At 38.6% G+C, this 16,434-nt stretch overlaps 1 protein-coding gene across 3 annotated transcripts in view; it reads left to right on the top strand.

The window, feature by feature from the left end:
* The window catches only part of LOC147028351 (collagen alpha-1(XIV) chain-like), a 236,291-nt gene that overhangs the window by 84,354 nt on the left and 135,503 nt on the right, over window positions 1–16,434 (top strand). For all 3 annotated transcript variants that reach the window (XM_085878673.1, XM_085878672.1, XM_085878671.1), the window contains 4 exons: window positions 214–344; window positions 6,170–6,319; window positions 6,544–6,663; window positions 14,265–14,429. In XM_085878673.1, coding sequence (XP_085734799.1) covers window positions 214–344; window positions 6,170–6,319; window positions 6,544–6,663; window positions 14,265–14,429 — 566 coding nt within the window. The remainder of the gene's footprint in view (window positions 1–213; window positions 345–6,169; window positions 6,320–6,543; window positions 6,664–14,264; window positions 14,430–16,434) is intronic.

Below are 16,434 nucleotides of genomic sequence, written 5' to 3'. Positions count from 1 at the left end.
AGTTGTGTTAAAATTCGGTGGGAGCAAAAAGTGCTATGCTGTTTTTTATTGTCTCACCATATTCAATTATTCTCACACATATGCCAGTGCTGCACTTGTCATGATGTTGTAAGATGCTCTGTAACCTATCAACAACCCCAGAGCTGATATAAATTGTAGTTGTGACTGTAGCATCAAAAATTGATCTAACCTTAAGTCGTTTGTTGCTCCAAGGCCAGGAACAACTTACATGGTGAGCATAGGAGCTGTGTTTGATGATGGAGAGAGCAGGAGTTTTAGCACTCAAGGTTCAACTTTGAAAACTTATGAAGAGCCTCCAACACCAACGCTCCCACCAGTTTCAGGTATCATCCTTTGAGAGAATGTGAATATATGATGCAAGTATAAAAGCTGCAATAATTGTATAAATGTAACACTGGGCCATGGAATAATAAGGAACTTGGGAGCTGGGAATGTCCTCATAGTATAGTGGGAAGGTCGGAAGGTAACATGGAGGAAAGTGACCATTAGTGCTGGAGTTTGAGAACCTTAGGCTAATTTCAGCACATAATTCCCCAACAACAAGCCTGGTGTTGGCTCAGTGGTTAGGGTTGTGGCTTGGGATCCAAGGGTCCTGAATTCAAGCCCCGTGGCCACTGAATTAATACACACCAGGGGGTTGACTCAGCCTGTCATCCTTCCGAGGTCGGCAAACTGAGTACCAGCTTGCTGGGATAATTGAGCTATTTGAGTATCCTGTGACGGAGTGGTGACCTGTCCAGGATTGTGACCAACATCCCTGGAAACTGGTTCAGCAGCACCGACACTCTCTGTAGAGAGTATGGTTCCAATTATTATTATTTATTATTCCCCAACAACATTTGGCTTGTAACATCGTTCAAGCCTTCATGATTAAATGAAGTAATGGTTGTCAAAGTGTTGAATATGTACATATTGTCACGTCTGAGTAACCGTTAACACAGGATTCCTCAGCACTGGGACCTTTCATCAGAGGAGATGGTCCAAATGGTCTTTTATGGCATTGCGTTCAATAATTCTACAACTAATTACCATTCCCAATGGACCATTCAAATGAGCCGAAATCGACGGTAGATGGCACACATGACAAGTAGATGGCTCGAACATGTTTTCTTACCTTTTAAAACTGTTTATTTTGTATTGAAAAGTAGAGGGAAGAAGGTAGACAACATGCCATCATAAACAGAACAAGCCAAGCGAATCAAAAGACACAAAGAGAAGAATGGGGATATGCAAACTTATATACAATGATGAGAAATAAAAGCGCAAATCCTAACCCACTCTAAGCATCACAAAACACACTTTTACAACAAGATAAGAATGCAGGTGGGACTTCCCTTTATCCACATTGCGCAGGGTGGGCACAGACATCAAGGCAGCCCACTTTGGAAACCAGGAGTGAGACAAGAGAGCCAGGAACGAAATTGGTCCAAAGACAAAGTAAACCAGCCACGAGCAAGGCCAGCGATGAGTAGAACACAGTAGGCAGAAAGCCAAACAGAGCACGATGAAGTGAACCAGCCATGAGGAGTGCCTGGACGGTTGGCTCTTCAACCAGGCCTCGTAACCCTCTTTGTCCTTTTCAGACAAAACTTTCTGGTCTGCCTTCCATCTTCTCTCCAGGCCCTTTTTATTCCGCCTCCAAGCAAGGCGGCTCCTTCTCCTCTCCAAAGACAGCGTGACACCAGCTTGAGTCAATCTCAAAACCTCTTCAGAGCAGAACCACACGAATGTCCTGCATCACAAAGTCCTCCGTGAACCACTTTCTTGGCATCTTTCCACACGAGGTCTCTCTTCCTCCTATTCTGGTGGTGGATGGAATTCTCCTTTGGGGGTGCTGCCAATGCGGGTGGCCTCCATAAAAGTAAATGCATAATCGTTTCTCCCAGGCTCCACAGCCAACTACACCACCATAGCTGGCACACACTGGCGAGAGAGATCGTAATCACCTTTCGCACATGTGACACATGTGCGTCTGTGTTTAGGAAGTCCACATCTAACCTGCCCACAAACCAGAGGTGTTTACACATACAAAATTACTCTGTCTACCCTGTCTATAAATTACATATGCTGTTTCCTCAGTGGCATGTGAAACAAACGATTTACTCTGACAGGTCACTGTTAAATGGCAATCCAACCTACTCGACACACATGGACCATACTATACTTACCACAGTCTACCTATGGACACCACCCCCCCCCCCACTTCCGACATACCAATAGAAAAAAAAATATATATATATATATGTATAATATATATATATATATATATATATATATATATATATATATATATGTATGTATATATTATACACGAGGTCCGTCTAAAAAGTAACGGGACTGAGCCTGCTGTGTGCTCCACTTACACAACTTGAATGAACGGGTTGCGTCACAGTCTTTCACAACATTCCAGCAATATATATGATTGGTGATGGTTGACTGCGCTCATTGCGTGATTTTTTACAGGTCGTGCTTTTCACGTTGTCTAGTCTGAGTCGTCGCACTATGAGTCGTGAGCAAAGAGCCAAACTGAAGTTTCTTGCCAAGCTTGGCAAAACACCTTCCGAATCCTTTGCAATGCTGCAGAAAGTCTACAGGGAAGAACGATGTCACGTACACGTGCATTTGAATGGCACAAGAGGTTCAAAGAGGGATGGGAGGAGGTTGAAGACGATCCACGGTCTGGAAGACTTTCATCGAGCAGAACGGCGGACAACATCGAGCGTGTGAAGCAGATGTTGAACGCAGATCGTCGACTCACGGTGCGGATGATTGCTGAGGAACTTTCCATCAACAAGGACACTGTCTGTAGCATCATCACTGAAAATCTTGAAATGCACAAGGTGTGCGCAAAGATGGTCACCAAGCTATTGTCCGAGAACCAGAAACAGCAAAGAGTCACTGTCTGTCAAGACATTATCGAGCACCTCAAGGACGATCCAGACCTGCTCGGGAGAGTCATTACTGGCGATGAATCGTGGCTATTCAAATACGATCCCGAGACCAAACGGCAGAGTCGTCAGTGGAAAAGTCCGGCATCACCAAGACCAAAGAAAGCTAGGATGTCAAAGTCGAAGGTTAAGGTGATGCTCATCATGTTTTTTGACATCAAGGACATCGTCCACTTCGAGTTTCTACCACAGGGTCAAACAATGAATCGATACGTGTACAAGGAGATCCTCCGGTGCCTCATGGGATCAGTCCGGGACAAGAGGAGGGATCTGGAGGAGAACAACGCCTGGGTGCTCCATCGTGACAACGCCCCTGCTCACAGTGCCCTGAGCATGTGACAGTTTCTGGCGGAGAGGAACGTGCCAACTCTGGAGCAACCCCCGTATTCGCCAGACTTGGCCCCTTGTGATTTTTTCCTATTTCCCAAGCTCAAGGGGGTGATCAAGGGGACCCGATTTCCTGATGTGGAGGCCATAAAAAGGGCTGTGATGACGGAGCTCTGGAGGATTCCAGAAGAAACCTAAGGGTGCATCGAAGCATGGAAAAAGAGGATGGACAAGTGTGTGAGACTGGAGGGAAACTATTTTGAAGGGGACAAGCTGTGATTTCAATATATTTTTTGGAATAAAATTTCTGTGAAGTGTCAAGTTACTTTTTAGACGGACCATATATATATATATATATATATATATATATATATATATATATATATATATATATATATATATATATATATATATATATATATATATGTATATATATGTATATATATATGTATATATATATATATATATATATATATATATATATATATATATATATATATATATATATATATATATATATTTATATATATATATTTATATATACTGTATATATATATATATATATATATATATATATATATATATATATATATATATATATATATATATATATATATATATACTGTAGAAATATATATATATATATATATATATATATACTGTAGAAATATATATATATATATATATATATATATATATATATATATATATATATATATATATATACATATATATATGTATATGTATATATATGTATATATATATATATATATATATACATATATGAAATTGTATGAAAAATTAGAGTTCAGAGAACACCTCACCCCACACAATCTTGAGAAAAAGGACATGAGAAGGGTCTTTATACTCTCGGTTTACATTTCCGAATACAATCTATATTTCATGTGAGCTGTCATTTTGTCTGTCATTATCTACCCCAATGTTGAGAGCACGAGTGGCAAATTTGATTGGTCGAGAAGGTGTAATATTTTGTCTAGGTACTGCTAAACTGCTGAACGTTTTTGAAAGTGCCAACCAGGCGATTTGTGTTCTCGAGTGTTCAAGTATATAATTCGATTGAACTAAAATAAAGGTTTTAAAGGTTGTAGAGAAAAATAATTTATTTCTTTTTTGGAAGTTTACTGCCGTTGATGCATCATTTTACACCACATTATTTAACACGTTAACTTAGTTATTTGTGCCTGTTTCTGTCTTTACGAGTCCCTAAAACATTATGTTTCCTGCTTGGAATGATTTTCAATTTTGTTTCACTCCCAGTCCCCAGATGGACGATGCACACACATTGATGCTTTGCCCCTGCATGCAAAACACCAGGATGACAGTTTATAGCTGTATCTAGATTTAAATCCAGGATAGACAGCTCAGAGTTGAGTGTGCATACGTCTAGGATATCCTACCAGTCCTTACCTTTTTTTCTGCTTCAAAATATGCAAAAGTGTTATTTTTAAGTTGTGAATATTAACACAGGTGTACAATGTTTACATTAAAAGTGGTTACTTTGTTTCCTGCCATGCTTTTTATTTCAGAGTACAGTATATAAAAAGTTCAAAAAGGAGAATACCTCTTTGTGATAAATAACGATGATAATAACATCAATAAATGTTTATTATAATTATTATTATTATTCACATTTCGTTAACTTCGTACAAATCTGTCTGGACATTATCATGCAGTTTCACAGTGATTTCTCCGCAGGAACCGACTGCTTTCACTTTGGGGTCGTAGACATGAATTTATTGGACACTGCGCTCGGCCAGCCTGCTCCATGGAATGCCATAACCTGCACCCATATATCACTGTTGTGCTTTGGCAACTGCTCTTAATAAAAATGCCTCTGTCTCCTCGTTTCGTTTCATAACAACACTCTCTAACACGTCACCATTTGCCCATTTATTTATTTTCTAACTGTATTCCCGGCATTAACCGTGAGTATGACGCTAATATCACATCCCATTCTGCATTGCTTTACCAACATTAATCTACTTATTGTTAAGATACACTTGGTGAACAACAAAAATAACTCTCTTTCGTGTGCCTTTGTTGCTGACATGCACAAAACGAGTCCGAACCAATGTTAGTGGAGCTGAGTTGTATTCTGTAGGTGTGGGTTTTGTCGACAAATGCTTTCTGCACTCTTAAACTTATGGAGCATTTACCTGAAAATGAATGTTTTAAGAGGTACAGTCAAGGCTTTTAGTCAAGGTCCATCACACATACATCACACATACATCACACATACACACATACGTATCTTTGAACACCTTTGGTCCATCACACATACACGTACAACAATTACAATTTCCATTGTTGGTACAACGGATATTAAAGTTTTAAAATATTGTGATACATTAAGCATTGAAAACGCTTCTCATTTTCCATCTTGGAAAAGATCACTACGTGGCAAAAGCTAACAAACTAATGATTAATTTTTTTTAAACTTGCTCGAGATCAGGCATATATATGAAGTTCATTACACAAATAAATATATGTGTGTGTTCTGATGAGTAATCATACTGTTACTGTTGTGGTTTCATTTAATATTGTTATTGTGTAGGTTCTTCAATTTGCTAACACTTTGCTTGTGCACCTAAAAGTCCACTGTCCTTTTTGAAAAGATTATGCCACTCCAGGAAGGTCCATTGGTCAAATTGATGCTCTGGATTTATGAAGGCCCTCTCCTGCTGCCTGAGACACATCCGAGTCATGTGATTGGATGGATTGTTTATTTCAGCACATGTGGTTGATATTATGGGTATTGTTTTTGTCCCCAGTATGGTGAGTCCAGTTGGTTGTGATCATGAGATTTTGTTCCAACTGACTCGAGTGATGTGTGTGCTTTGTTCTTGTGGTAGTATTTGAGTGTGCTGGAGCTAATGTCGCAGACATCGTGGTTCTTGTCGATGGCTCCTGGAGCATTGGACGGCTTAACTTCCGCCTTGTGCGGCAGTTCCTTGAGAAACTCTTCACATCGTTCCACATCAGGCCTGACCTGATTCGCGTCGGTGAGTCATTCCTTAACCAATAACCCAACTTACCTGCAGTCTTTAAACATTACTTCCACGCAAAACGTAAATGATGCATGCAATACCTTCTTAATCATCCATCTGTTATGTAATGGCGTAACGCTATGCCCTTATTCTGAAAACCAAGGATTGACGATTAATTATGAATGATTCTGTTGGTGGTGGCGGTGGTGGTTGTGATGATAATGACTTCACTTTTCCAGGATTGGCTCAGTATTCTGGGGATCCTCGCAATGAGTGGTTATTAAACACCTACGACATGAAGGAAGATGTTCTGCAAGCTGTAAGAGACCTTCCCTACAAGGGCGGAAACACGATGACAGGTAGGAGATCGTGGATAAGTAGAGGCAGGGGTTTACGAGTTGACGGATAGCTATGACATCTTGAGCCTGGTATTTTTGCCTCTGTTTAAGTGGAGTGAACAGGTATGCCATGTGCTGGAGTCTGTAAAATTGTATGGCTGTGTTGTATTGTTCTTGCTCAGTGTATGAATTCAATTTTCTTGTATGTAACTCCATTAATTGTTTTTGCAAATATGGAAAATATTAGAAGAGGACAAAACATGTCAAACGGCAAATATCAGAAGAGATTAAAACAGACGATGTGAAAGTCAAGCAATCAAAATAAAGAACTAGAGGAAAACGGTTGATGATTTAGAGTTTAAAAGAAATCAAGCAAAGCGATATGTGCTTCACTGTGTGTTATTGTGCATATGATACATAGCAGCATGGTTTTCCACAAACATGGTTTGTTTCTCATAAAGAAGGGCATCTCGCAGAGCGTGGTGTGCCTCCTGCAGAGAGTGGTGTGCTTTATGCGGAGCGTGGTGTGCCTCCTGCAGAGCGTGGTGTGCCTTTTTCAGTGTGGTGCACTTCTCGCAGAGCTTCGTGTACTTCTTACAGTGTGGTGTGCCTCTTGCAGAGCTTGTTGTGCTGCTCGCAGTGTGGTGCTCCTCTCGGGGAGTGCACATGCATAACCTGCAGTTTGCTTCTTGTAAAGTGTCTTTTCTTGTTAAATGCAGAGTGGAACTCGTCAAAGAGCAAGCTGTGTGCATCTTATTTACAATGGAGCGAAGGCCTATGGCCTTTCAAGAAGCTTATCTTGGAGAACGTTCAGTGAAATGTTATCTGTGCGTAAGTCAATCTTCCCTTTAGAACAGACCAAATGGATATCTGCTTAACATCAATATAATTCAGGCTTGCTGTTCCACACTCACGGACAATGTAGACAAGCTTGTTTTGTTGAGCGTTCGTGTCATTCAGTCTTATCTAAGATCAATAAATTGTCTAATGAGCCAATATTTACCCTACCCAGAGAAGAGGGTATTGCATTTGGATCAGTTTGTTTGTCTGTCTGCATAGAACATAAGAATGTCTATTAATTACATACTATTGAAATTATAATGGCAATAATATTGAAACATAATGGTGGTGATAATGATAATGAAACTTTATGATAACTAGAATGGCACTCACTAGAGCATATACAGTGACTTGTAGCCTGGAATTAAATTCCATTAAATCAGACTTTTTCCACCTTTATTTACATCTGGTAACGCACAACTTCCAAATGAAAAACAAATTCTGCAAACTTCAGAATGTTTATTAAAAATACAAAACTAGAATATCTTGGTTGGATTGTAAATGAGCTCAATTACACTCAATTACATTTACACACTTGTAAATTAGATTGTCTACCCCCTTATAAATAGCAATTGTAAATTAGCTCAGGAGCAACCAATCACCTTCAAAATCACACAAGTTAATCTGCCTCCACCTGTGTTAAATTGTGGTAATTCTGATTATTTCAGAATAAAATCAGCTGTTCCTGTGGGTTTCCTTTGCTGGAGAGTACATTTCACAGCAGAGACTCATCCATGAGCCCCATTGAGCTTTCAAAAGACCTCTGGGATAAAGTTATGGAAAGGCACAGATCAGGGGATGGGTATAAAAATATTTCAAAAGCCTTGAATATCCCTTAAAGCACAATCAAGATAATCAATAAGAAGTGGAAGGCATACGGTACCACCAAGACCCTGCCTAGATCAGGCCGTCCCTCCAAACTGGATGACCAAGAAAGGAGATGACTGATCAGAGAGGCCACCAAGAGGCCAATGGCACCTTTGAAAGAGCTACAGGCCTTTATGGAAAAGACTGGTCACCGTGTGTATGTGATAACGATATCTCAAGCACTCCACAAGTCTGGCCTGTATGGTAGGGTGGCAAGAAGGAAGCCATGACTCAAAAAAGCCCACCTTGAGTCCTGTTTGAGGTATGCAAAAAAATCACTCTGGAGATTCTGAAGCCACGTGGCAAAATGTTTTGTGGTCTGACGAAACCAAGATGGAACTTTTGGCCGAAATGCAAAAGGTTATGTGTGGCTCCAACCCAATACATCACATCATCCAAAGAACACCATCTGTGAAGCATTGTGGTGGCAGCATCATGTTATGGGGATGTTTCTCATCAGCAATGACTGGGGCACTTGTCAGGATAGAGGAAAATGGATGGAGCAAAATGCAGAAAAAATCCGAGAGGAAAACCTGCTGCCCTCTGCAAGAAAGCTGAAATTGGGCCAGAAGTTCACCTTTCAGCATGACAACAACCCGAAGCACACAGCCAAAGTTACACTGGAGTGGCTTAGGAACAAAAGGATAAATGTCCTTGATTGGCCCAGTCCAGAGCCCGGACCTAAATTCAATTGAAAATTTGTGACATGACTTCAAAATTGCTGTCCATCAACACTCCCCACACAACTTGACTGAACTTGAACAGTTTTGTGCAGAAGAATGGGCAAATATTGCCCAATCAAGGTGTTGAAAGTTGGTAGAGACCTATCACAACAGACTAACAGCTGTGAATGCTGTCAAAGGTGCTTCCACCAAGTAATAACTCAGGGGGGTGGACACTTATCCAACCAAGATATTCTATTATTACAGCGCGTGCGCTGTATACAATTGCACCGAGTTTGAAATGTCCCCGGTGTCCCCCCCCCACCCCCACTTTCCTCAAGTGAGCCAATGACGGCCGTCCGGTCGATGGCAGTGCATAACCTCGACGGAAATGGCGACAATTGACGGAAATACCCGAGTATTTCAATGGAAATTTGTGAAACTAATGCGTTATATATGTGAAAACCATTGAATTTATTGCTTGATGGAAAAAAACCAAGAAACGCTCCCCTCTCATGTACGAACGAACGAAAGACGTCATTTCCGCCCACCATGGCATTTCGCGCCGAACGCTGAAAGCTAAGTTCTTCTTCTGCCATCATTCTCTTTAATATTAGCCATAAACAAGTGTTTCGTCATGCATTAGTAGTTGAAATTTACTTACAATTATGGCAGATATTGGTGGCAAAGTGATAAGTGGTTCTTTCAATAACATGAGTGTACTCATTTGCTTCACTACACGCGCTGTATTGAAGGATTTCACTTGTGTTTTAAATTAATTTTCTGAAATTTGTAGAATTTGTTTTTCTCTTGGAAGTTGTGGGTTATGATGTCTAAATAAAGGTGGAAAAAGTCTGATTTAATTCCAGGCTATATGGCAACAAAAGGTGGAAATATTGAAAAGGGGGTGCAGACTTTATATAGGTACTGCACCTTCGCCAGGCTGGCAAGTTTACATTTTACATCCCATTGATAGGTCAGATCTGGATCGGGACCTGAACCAAAATCGAATCGGCTTGTTATCGTCACCTAACCAACTCATCCACCTGGTTTTGTCATAACTCAACCACAAGTATTTGAAAGATCATGCTGTATATCGTTTTTGGCCCCCATCTCTCAATGGTGAAGAATCACTTTAAAAATAAAATTATTCTCGTATCCCAATCCGGATTCAGATCTTGACCAAAATCAAATCAATTCATCCTTGCCCAAAACCCAACCCGTCCACCAAATTTAGTCCGAATCCGTCTTTGGATTTTTGAGATATCCTGTTCACACACAAACAGATAACAGACAGGGGTGAAAACATAACTTCCGACCACATTTGGTGGTGTAGGTAATTATGATAACGATCTGAGCCTGGTGTTGGCTCAGTGGTTAGGGTGGAGGCTTGGGATCCTAGGGTCCTGAGTTCAAGCCCCGTCGGCTGCTGAATTAATACACCAGGGGGTTGACTCAGCCTGTCATCCTTCCGAGGTCGGCGAAATGACTCCCAGTTCCAGTGTGTGTACTGGTAGAGGGGCACTGCATCAGCGACACAGTCGCGCTTCAAGAAATGATAGCTTCCCCGGCAGCTAAGCTGCCATATGATCACTATGATAACAATGATAAAAACGATGATGATAATGGTACATGAGTAAGTATTAATTATGTACCATTGGTATGTGAGTATAGTACATCTATTAATTACCAGCTATTGAAACTGAGTATTTCCATTAATTAGTACTAATGAATTGTGAGTACTACGTCTATTAATTACCCTTCATTGGGACGTGAGTATGTCTATTAATTGTGTTGGAATGAGATGTGAGTATGATGTCTATCAATTACGCACCATTGAAATGTGAGTATGTCTATTAATTACGTACTTTTTTGAACTTGAGTTGGACTGTGTCCGTCTATTAATTACATATCATTGGACCATGACTCTGTCTATTAATTACATTATACTGGAATGTACCTTTGAGACCTTGTGACCCTTTAGACCTTTTTCAGACCTTCACACATTTCAGACCTTTTAATAGCCTTTCGTCACTTTAGACCCCTTTGACCTTTAGATCCCTTTTACATGCTTTAAGACCATTTATACAATTAAGACCCTTTGCCAATCAGACCCTTTAGACATTAAATGACATCATTTACACACGTGAGACCTTTTCGACCCTTTCGAACCTGTTTAGACCTTTTCAGACCTTTAGTCTTTTTAGACCTTTGCCCTTTAGACAATTTTGACCTTTTCTTTGCAATCAATGACCTTTTATTTTGTAAATTCTTACGTTTATTTGCCACACAAAATACAACATGGAAAACAAGTCTTGGTGAGGGTCTGCAATCTCTGATTGATCTTTGTAGTCCTTTTTATACAGTACGAGCTGAAGCACCTGGTGTTGCTCGGGGAAATTCAATGAAATATGTATTTAACTATTTCCCACATGACAAATTGGACAATCTTGGCCTTACAGTTTCGTATGAATTACCGATCTTGATAAAAAAATATTACGTGTGTGTGTGTGTGTGTGTGTGTGTGTGTGTGTGTGTGTGTGTGTGTGTGTGTGTGTGTGTGTGTGTGTGTATGTATATATGTATATATATATATATATATATATATATATGTATATATATATATATATATATATATATATATATATATATATATATATATATATATATATGTATAATGTATAATATATATGTTTATATATATATATATATATATATATGTATAATATATATATATATATATATATATATATATATATGTATATATGTATAATATATATATATATATATATATATATGTATAATATATATATATATATATATATATATATATATGTATAATATATATATATATGTATAATATATATATATATATATATATATGTATAATATATATATATATATATATATATGTATAATATATATATATATATATATACATATATATGCAACATCCTCGCTCGAGGCGTGAACATGAAGGTGATATAATAAACCTGTGTATAGCAATCTTTTAAATATCAGGTGCACGTGTAAACACTACGATAATTAAATTTGTGTGCTCGACAAAAAATCACTGCAAAATAAACAAAGGATCTTCACAATACATATTACTTGATCGCTTCTGGGAAAAATATGCAAGTAGTGTATTAGCACAACACCTGATCGAGGCCTGAAGGCCAATTACCTGATTTTGAATTATCAAATTAATTTTTCAATTTAGTTTTTTTTATCCAAACATAGCCCTCGACCTTCCTCTGGATGAAAGAGGAGGCCCTACAAAGTTTGGTTGCACTGGTTCCTGCAGGGTCTGAATGCATAAATTAATAAATGAACAAACAACCAATAAAAGGGCATTGTGCATAGCATGATACTTGCAAAATCCATCCCCCCTTTCTCCAAAGGTTGCCATGGATACATCAAATTGTCCATTTCATTAAGATTAAAAATGACAATCTTAATCAAAGCTCAGGTCAATTGGATGAAAAAACTTATTTTCAGATTGAAATTGATGATTTTAGAAGTTTGATCTTGTGTTGACTTGTTGACCTTTTGACCTCAGTAGTTGGTTTTCAAATTCAGCAATGTAATATCCAATTGCTGCTTCATTTTCAGGTTAATCAAATGAAAATTGACGATTTTTCAGATGAAATTTGATGATTTTAGAAGTTTGATCTTGAGTTGACCTTTGACCTTCTGATCTCAAAAATAGTTGGTTTCCAAATTCAGTGGCATAATATGCAAATCTTGTTCAAATTTCAAGTTAATCGGATGAAAAATGACAATTTTTGAACATTGACCTCAAGATGACCTTTGACCTCAAAATAAATAGGCTTCTCAGTTGAGACTACCTCTACAACCTGGTAAAGTTAAATTGAATTAGTATTGTGACCTGTAGGCGAAAAACAGACAGACAAACACAGACAGCATAACAAGATGACATCATGCAGAACACGATACTTGCAAAATCCATAAAACAAATTTGACCTCAAAACAATTGATGGTTGAACTCAATGACCAAATGTGCAACTCTTCAAATTTCAAGTGAATCATATTAAAATTGACAATTTTAGAATTTTGGCCCATGTTGACCTTTTGGCCAATGTTGACCTCAAAAATAATTGGTGGTTGAATTCAGTGACCTGAAATATAAATCCTCTTCAAATTTCAAGTCAATCGGATGAAAAGTGAGAATGTTCCACTCACAAAAGTTGTTGCTCTTTTGCCTATATTGACCTTTTGACCTTTTGACCTCAAAAACAACAGGCTTCTTCCTTATGACAAACTATCCCATGTGGTGAAGGAAGCTTCGTGAAGATCCGCTTAAAATTGTGACCTGTAGATGATCGACAGACAGACCGAATAACAAAATCGACTGACCAATATCCTTGAAAAATCTTCACTTTTGCAAGTAACAAACAGGAAGAAGACATCGTGCAGAGCACGACAGTTGCAAAATCCAAAAAACAAATTTGACCTAAACAATAATTGGTGGTTGAATTCAATGACCAAATATGCAACTCCTCTTCAAATCTCAAATGAATCGGACGAAAATTGACAATTTAAGAAAGTTTGTCGATATTGACCTCAAAAATAATTGGCTAGTTGAATTCAGTGACCGGAAAGATAAATCCTCTTCAAATTTCAAGTCAATCGGATGAAATTTGAGGATTTTAGAAACCTCACCCAAGTTGTTGACCTTTGGCCTATGTTGACCTTTTGACCTCAAAAACAATTGCCTTCTTCCTGATGACAAACTCTTCCATGTGGTGAAGCTTGGTGAAGATCCGTTTGAATTTCTGACCTGTTGGCAATAGACAGACAAACAAACAGACAGACAGACAGAATAACAAAATCGACTAACCAATATACTTGAAAAATCTTCGATTTTGCAAGTAACAAACTGTCTTCTTTATGTTGTATATTAGATTAACGATAAGGTTATTGCTGGTGATGTTGTAATTCGTTACCTGAAGGTCTCCTTTCTAAAATCGTCGGGTGAATATCGTGGGAGTGAACATATTTTGATCCAAATTGAAACTGTTATTAGCTCCAATTAAAAAATTCTGTTTGGGATTAGAGAAGAACATGATGTCTCTTCTCATTCTTTGCAAAGTGAGAAGCTCAGGATCAGATGCTGTGAATGAGTTCCATTGAAGTAAACAAAAGACATTAAATCCTGTTGATATGCCTGGATAAAGATGGGTATTTTCCACTCATTGGGTATGTACCTGTCACTCCCACATCCTTCTACAGGCCTGGCTTTGACGTTCATGCTGGAGCACAGCTTCACACCTGAGGCTGGAGCTCGGCCTGGGGTCTCTAAAGTGGGAATTCTAATCACGGATGGAATCTCTCAGGACTCGGTTGATGCACCATCACAGGCTATTAAGGATTCTGGAGTTGAACTTTTTGCCATTGGTGAGTTTCTTGCTTCCTCGTGCCCAGCATTTCACATAAAATGTTCCATAAAATGTCATCCTTATTGAGCAAACCGACTATAGTTGAGAACTGTACTAGAACCAGCACTCTCGCATACCTTGGGAGAGCAAACACTCTTGCATGCCTTGAGAGAAAGGTTCCATTTATTAATATCCCCTAAGTAGCTTGATATTGTTGTGGAAATGACTCCTCTGGGTTATTGATCCTTTGTATAACTCTAGTTATTTCTTAGTGGTGTTTTAGATAAGCATAAAGTAATTAAATGTAATGTTAGACATGCGTCCCTATTATGTTTAGATTGATGATGTCCACCTTCCATAATGTCTTTGTCTCAACGTATCAACCCCTTTGCCCTCATTTATTTAATGTCTTTATGCTGTATTTTGTCTAAATGTTCGTTTTTAAAGTGCTTGCTTGGTCTTGCAGCACTAGTTTTGGCGGGAAAATTAGATGGGCACTGTTAAATGTGGCCAATTTACCTCAGGGAGCTTGAGGTGCAGCCGTTACACTCGTGGGAATGCCGTTGAGCTCGTAGCCCTGCCAGTACAGCAGTTTCCCCGCCCACCATGCCGATCAGTAGCCAATGGCAATGAGAGTGGAGTGGTGTGAAGCTCATGAAAGAGGCACAATCGCGAGGTGATACAAAGGCAGACACGAGCGATCAGACAACAGAAGGCTGTGCTTCATTATCAAAAGGTTCAAGCGGTTGGATTGTCCCACGAGTTGCCAAATGGCTGCATCGTGCCACACAGATGAGCCACATCTCTCTCGATCTGGCCACAGAACATTTGCCCTGCCATGGAGTCAAACTTTTCCAAAGCTCCTGCACAGCTCTGCCGGTTGGCCGACCATCTCTTCCTGTCTTGTGAATTTCTCCACGTCTATCTTGTGGAATGTTTGATTGGTTCAGTTAAGGCATGAATAATTAAGGAATCTTCTGATTGTAAATTGGTGCAAATCGGCAGGGGTTAAGTAATTATTTTTTATTGTTGATTGAGGGATTTTATTTTATTTTAATGTTGGTTTGTAGTTATAGTGAATCCTATCCAGGTTCCTTCTGATGGCTCCATCTTTGCTCCTTACTTATTCGGGTTCCTTCTGATGACTAATGTAGTATTTGATCTTCCATTTGATTGCATAATTTATTTTTTGTGAATTGCTTTAATTCTTGATTCCTTCCCCCAAGCCATGTGCTCATATTAAATACTAAACTGCTCATTGCAGCGTTGCCTGCAAAAAGATTTAAATTTTTTTTAATTGCAATTCAAAAAAAAAGATTTCAGTTTCAACAAAAAATTTAAAACACTTCTCTTACATATATATATATATATATATATATATATATATATATATATATATATATATATATATATATATATATATATATATATATATATATTACCATAGAACATTTTTGGTTTTGTTGGATGAATCTGCTGTGACTGAACCAAATATTTTGTGGATGGCAAATGCAGAAAGCAACTGGAACGACGCTTGGTAGAGCACATACTGTATCTCCGCCAAGCTGAACAGTTTACATTTTGTATCCCACTAATAGGCCGTATCTGGATCTGGACCTGAACCTAAATGTAATCGGCTTGTTCTTGTCACCGACCCAACTCATCCAACAAGTTTTGTTAAAATCCATCTGCATCTTTTTGCAAAATCATGTTATAGTTTATAAAGCTTTTGCCTCTATCTCTCAATTGTGAAGAATCACTTTAAAATTATACGATTCGAATCCGGATCTTCACCAAAATCAAATCAATTCGTCCTTCTGACACTTCCAACCAGTCCACCAGATTTCGTCCAAATTCGTAGTAACCTTTTGAGATATCCTGCTCACAGACAGCCACACAGGGGTGAAAACATAACCTCTGTCCACCTTCGGTGGTGGAGGTAACAGTATATAGTTGACCATGTGTGAAAACTGGATCACGCAGGTACTTTGCAACTCTTTGCAAAGTTTGATATTGAGCCTTAT

This window comes from Eptatretus burgeri, chromosome 4 (assembly GCF_056783735.1).
Source record: "Eptatretus burgeri isolate ZD-2024b chromosome 4, Ebu_testis_v1, whole genome shotgun sequence".
NCBI lineage: Eukaryota > Metazoa > Chordata > Myxini > Myxiniformes > Myxinidae > Eptatretus > Eptatretus burgeri.
This window is presented reverse-complemented; position numbering and strand designations above follow the sequence as displayed.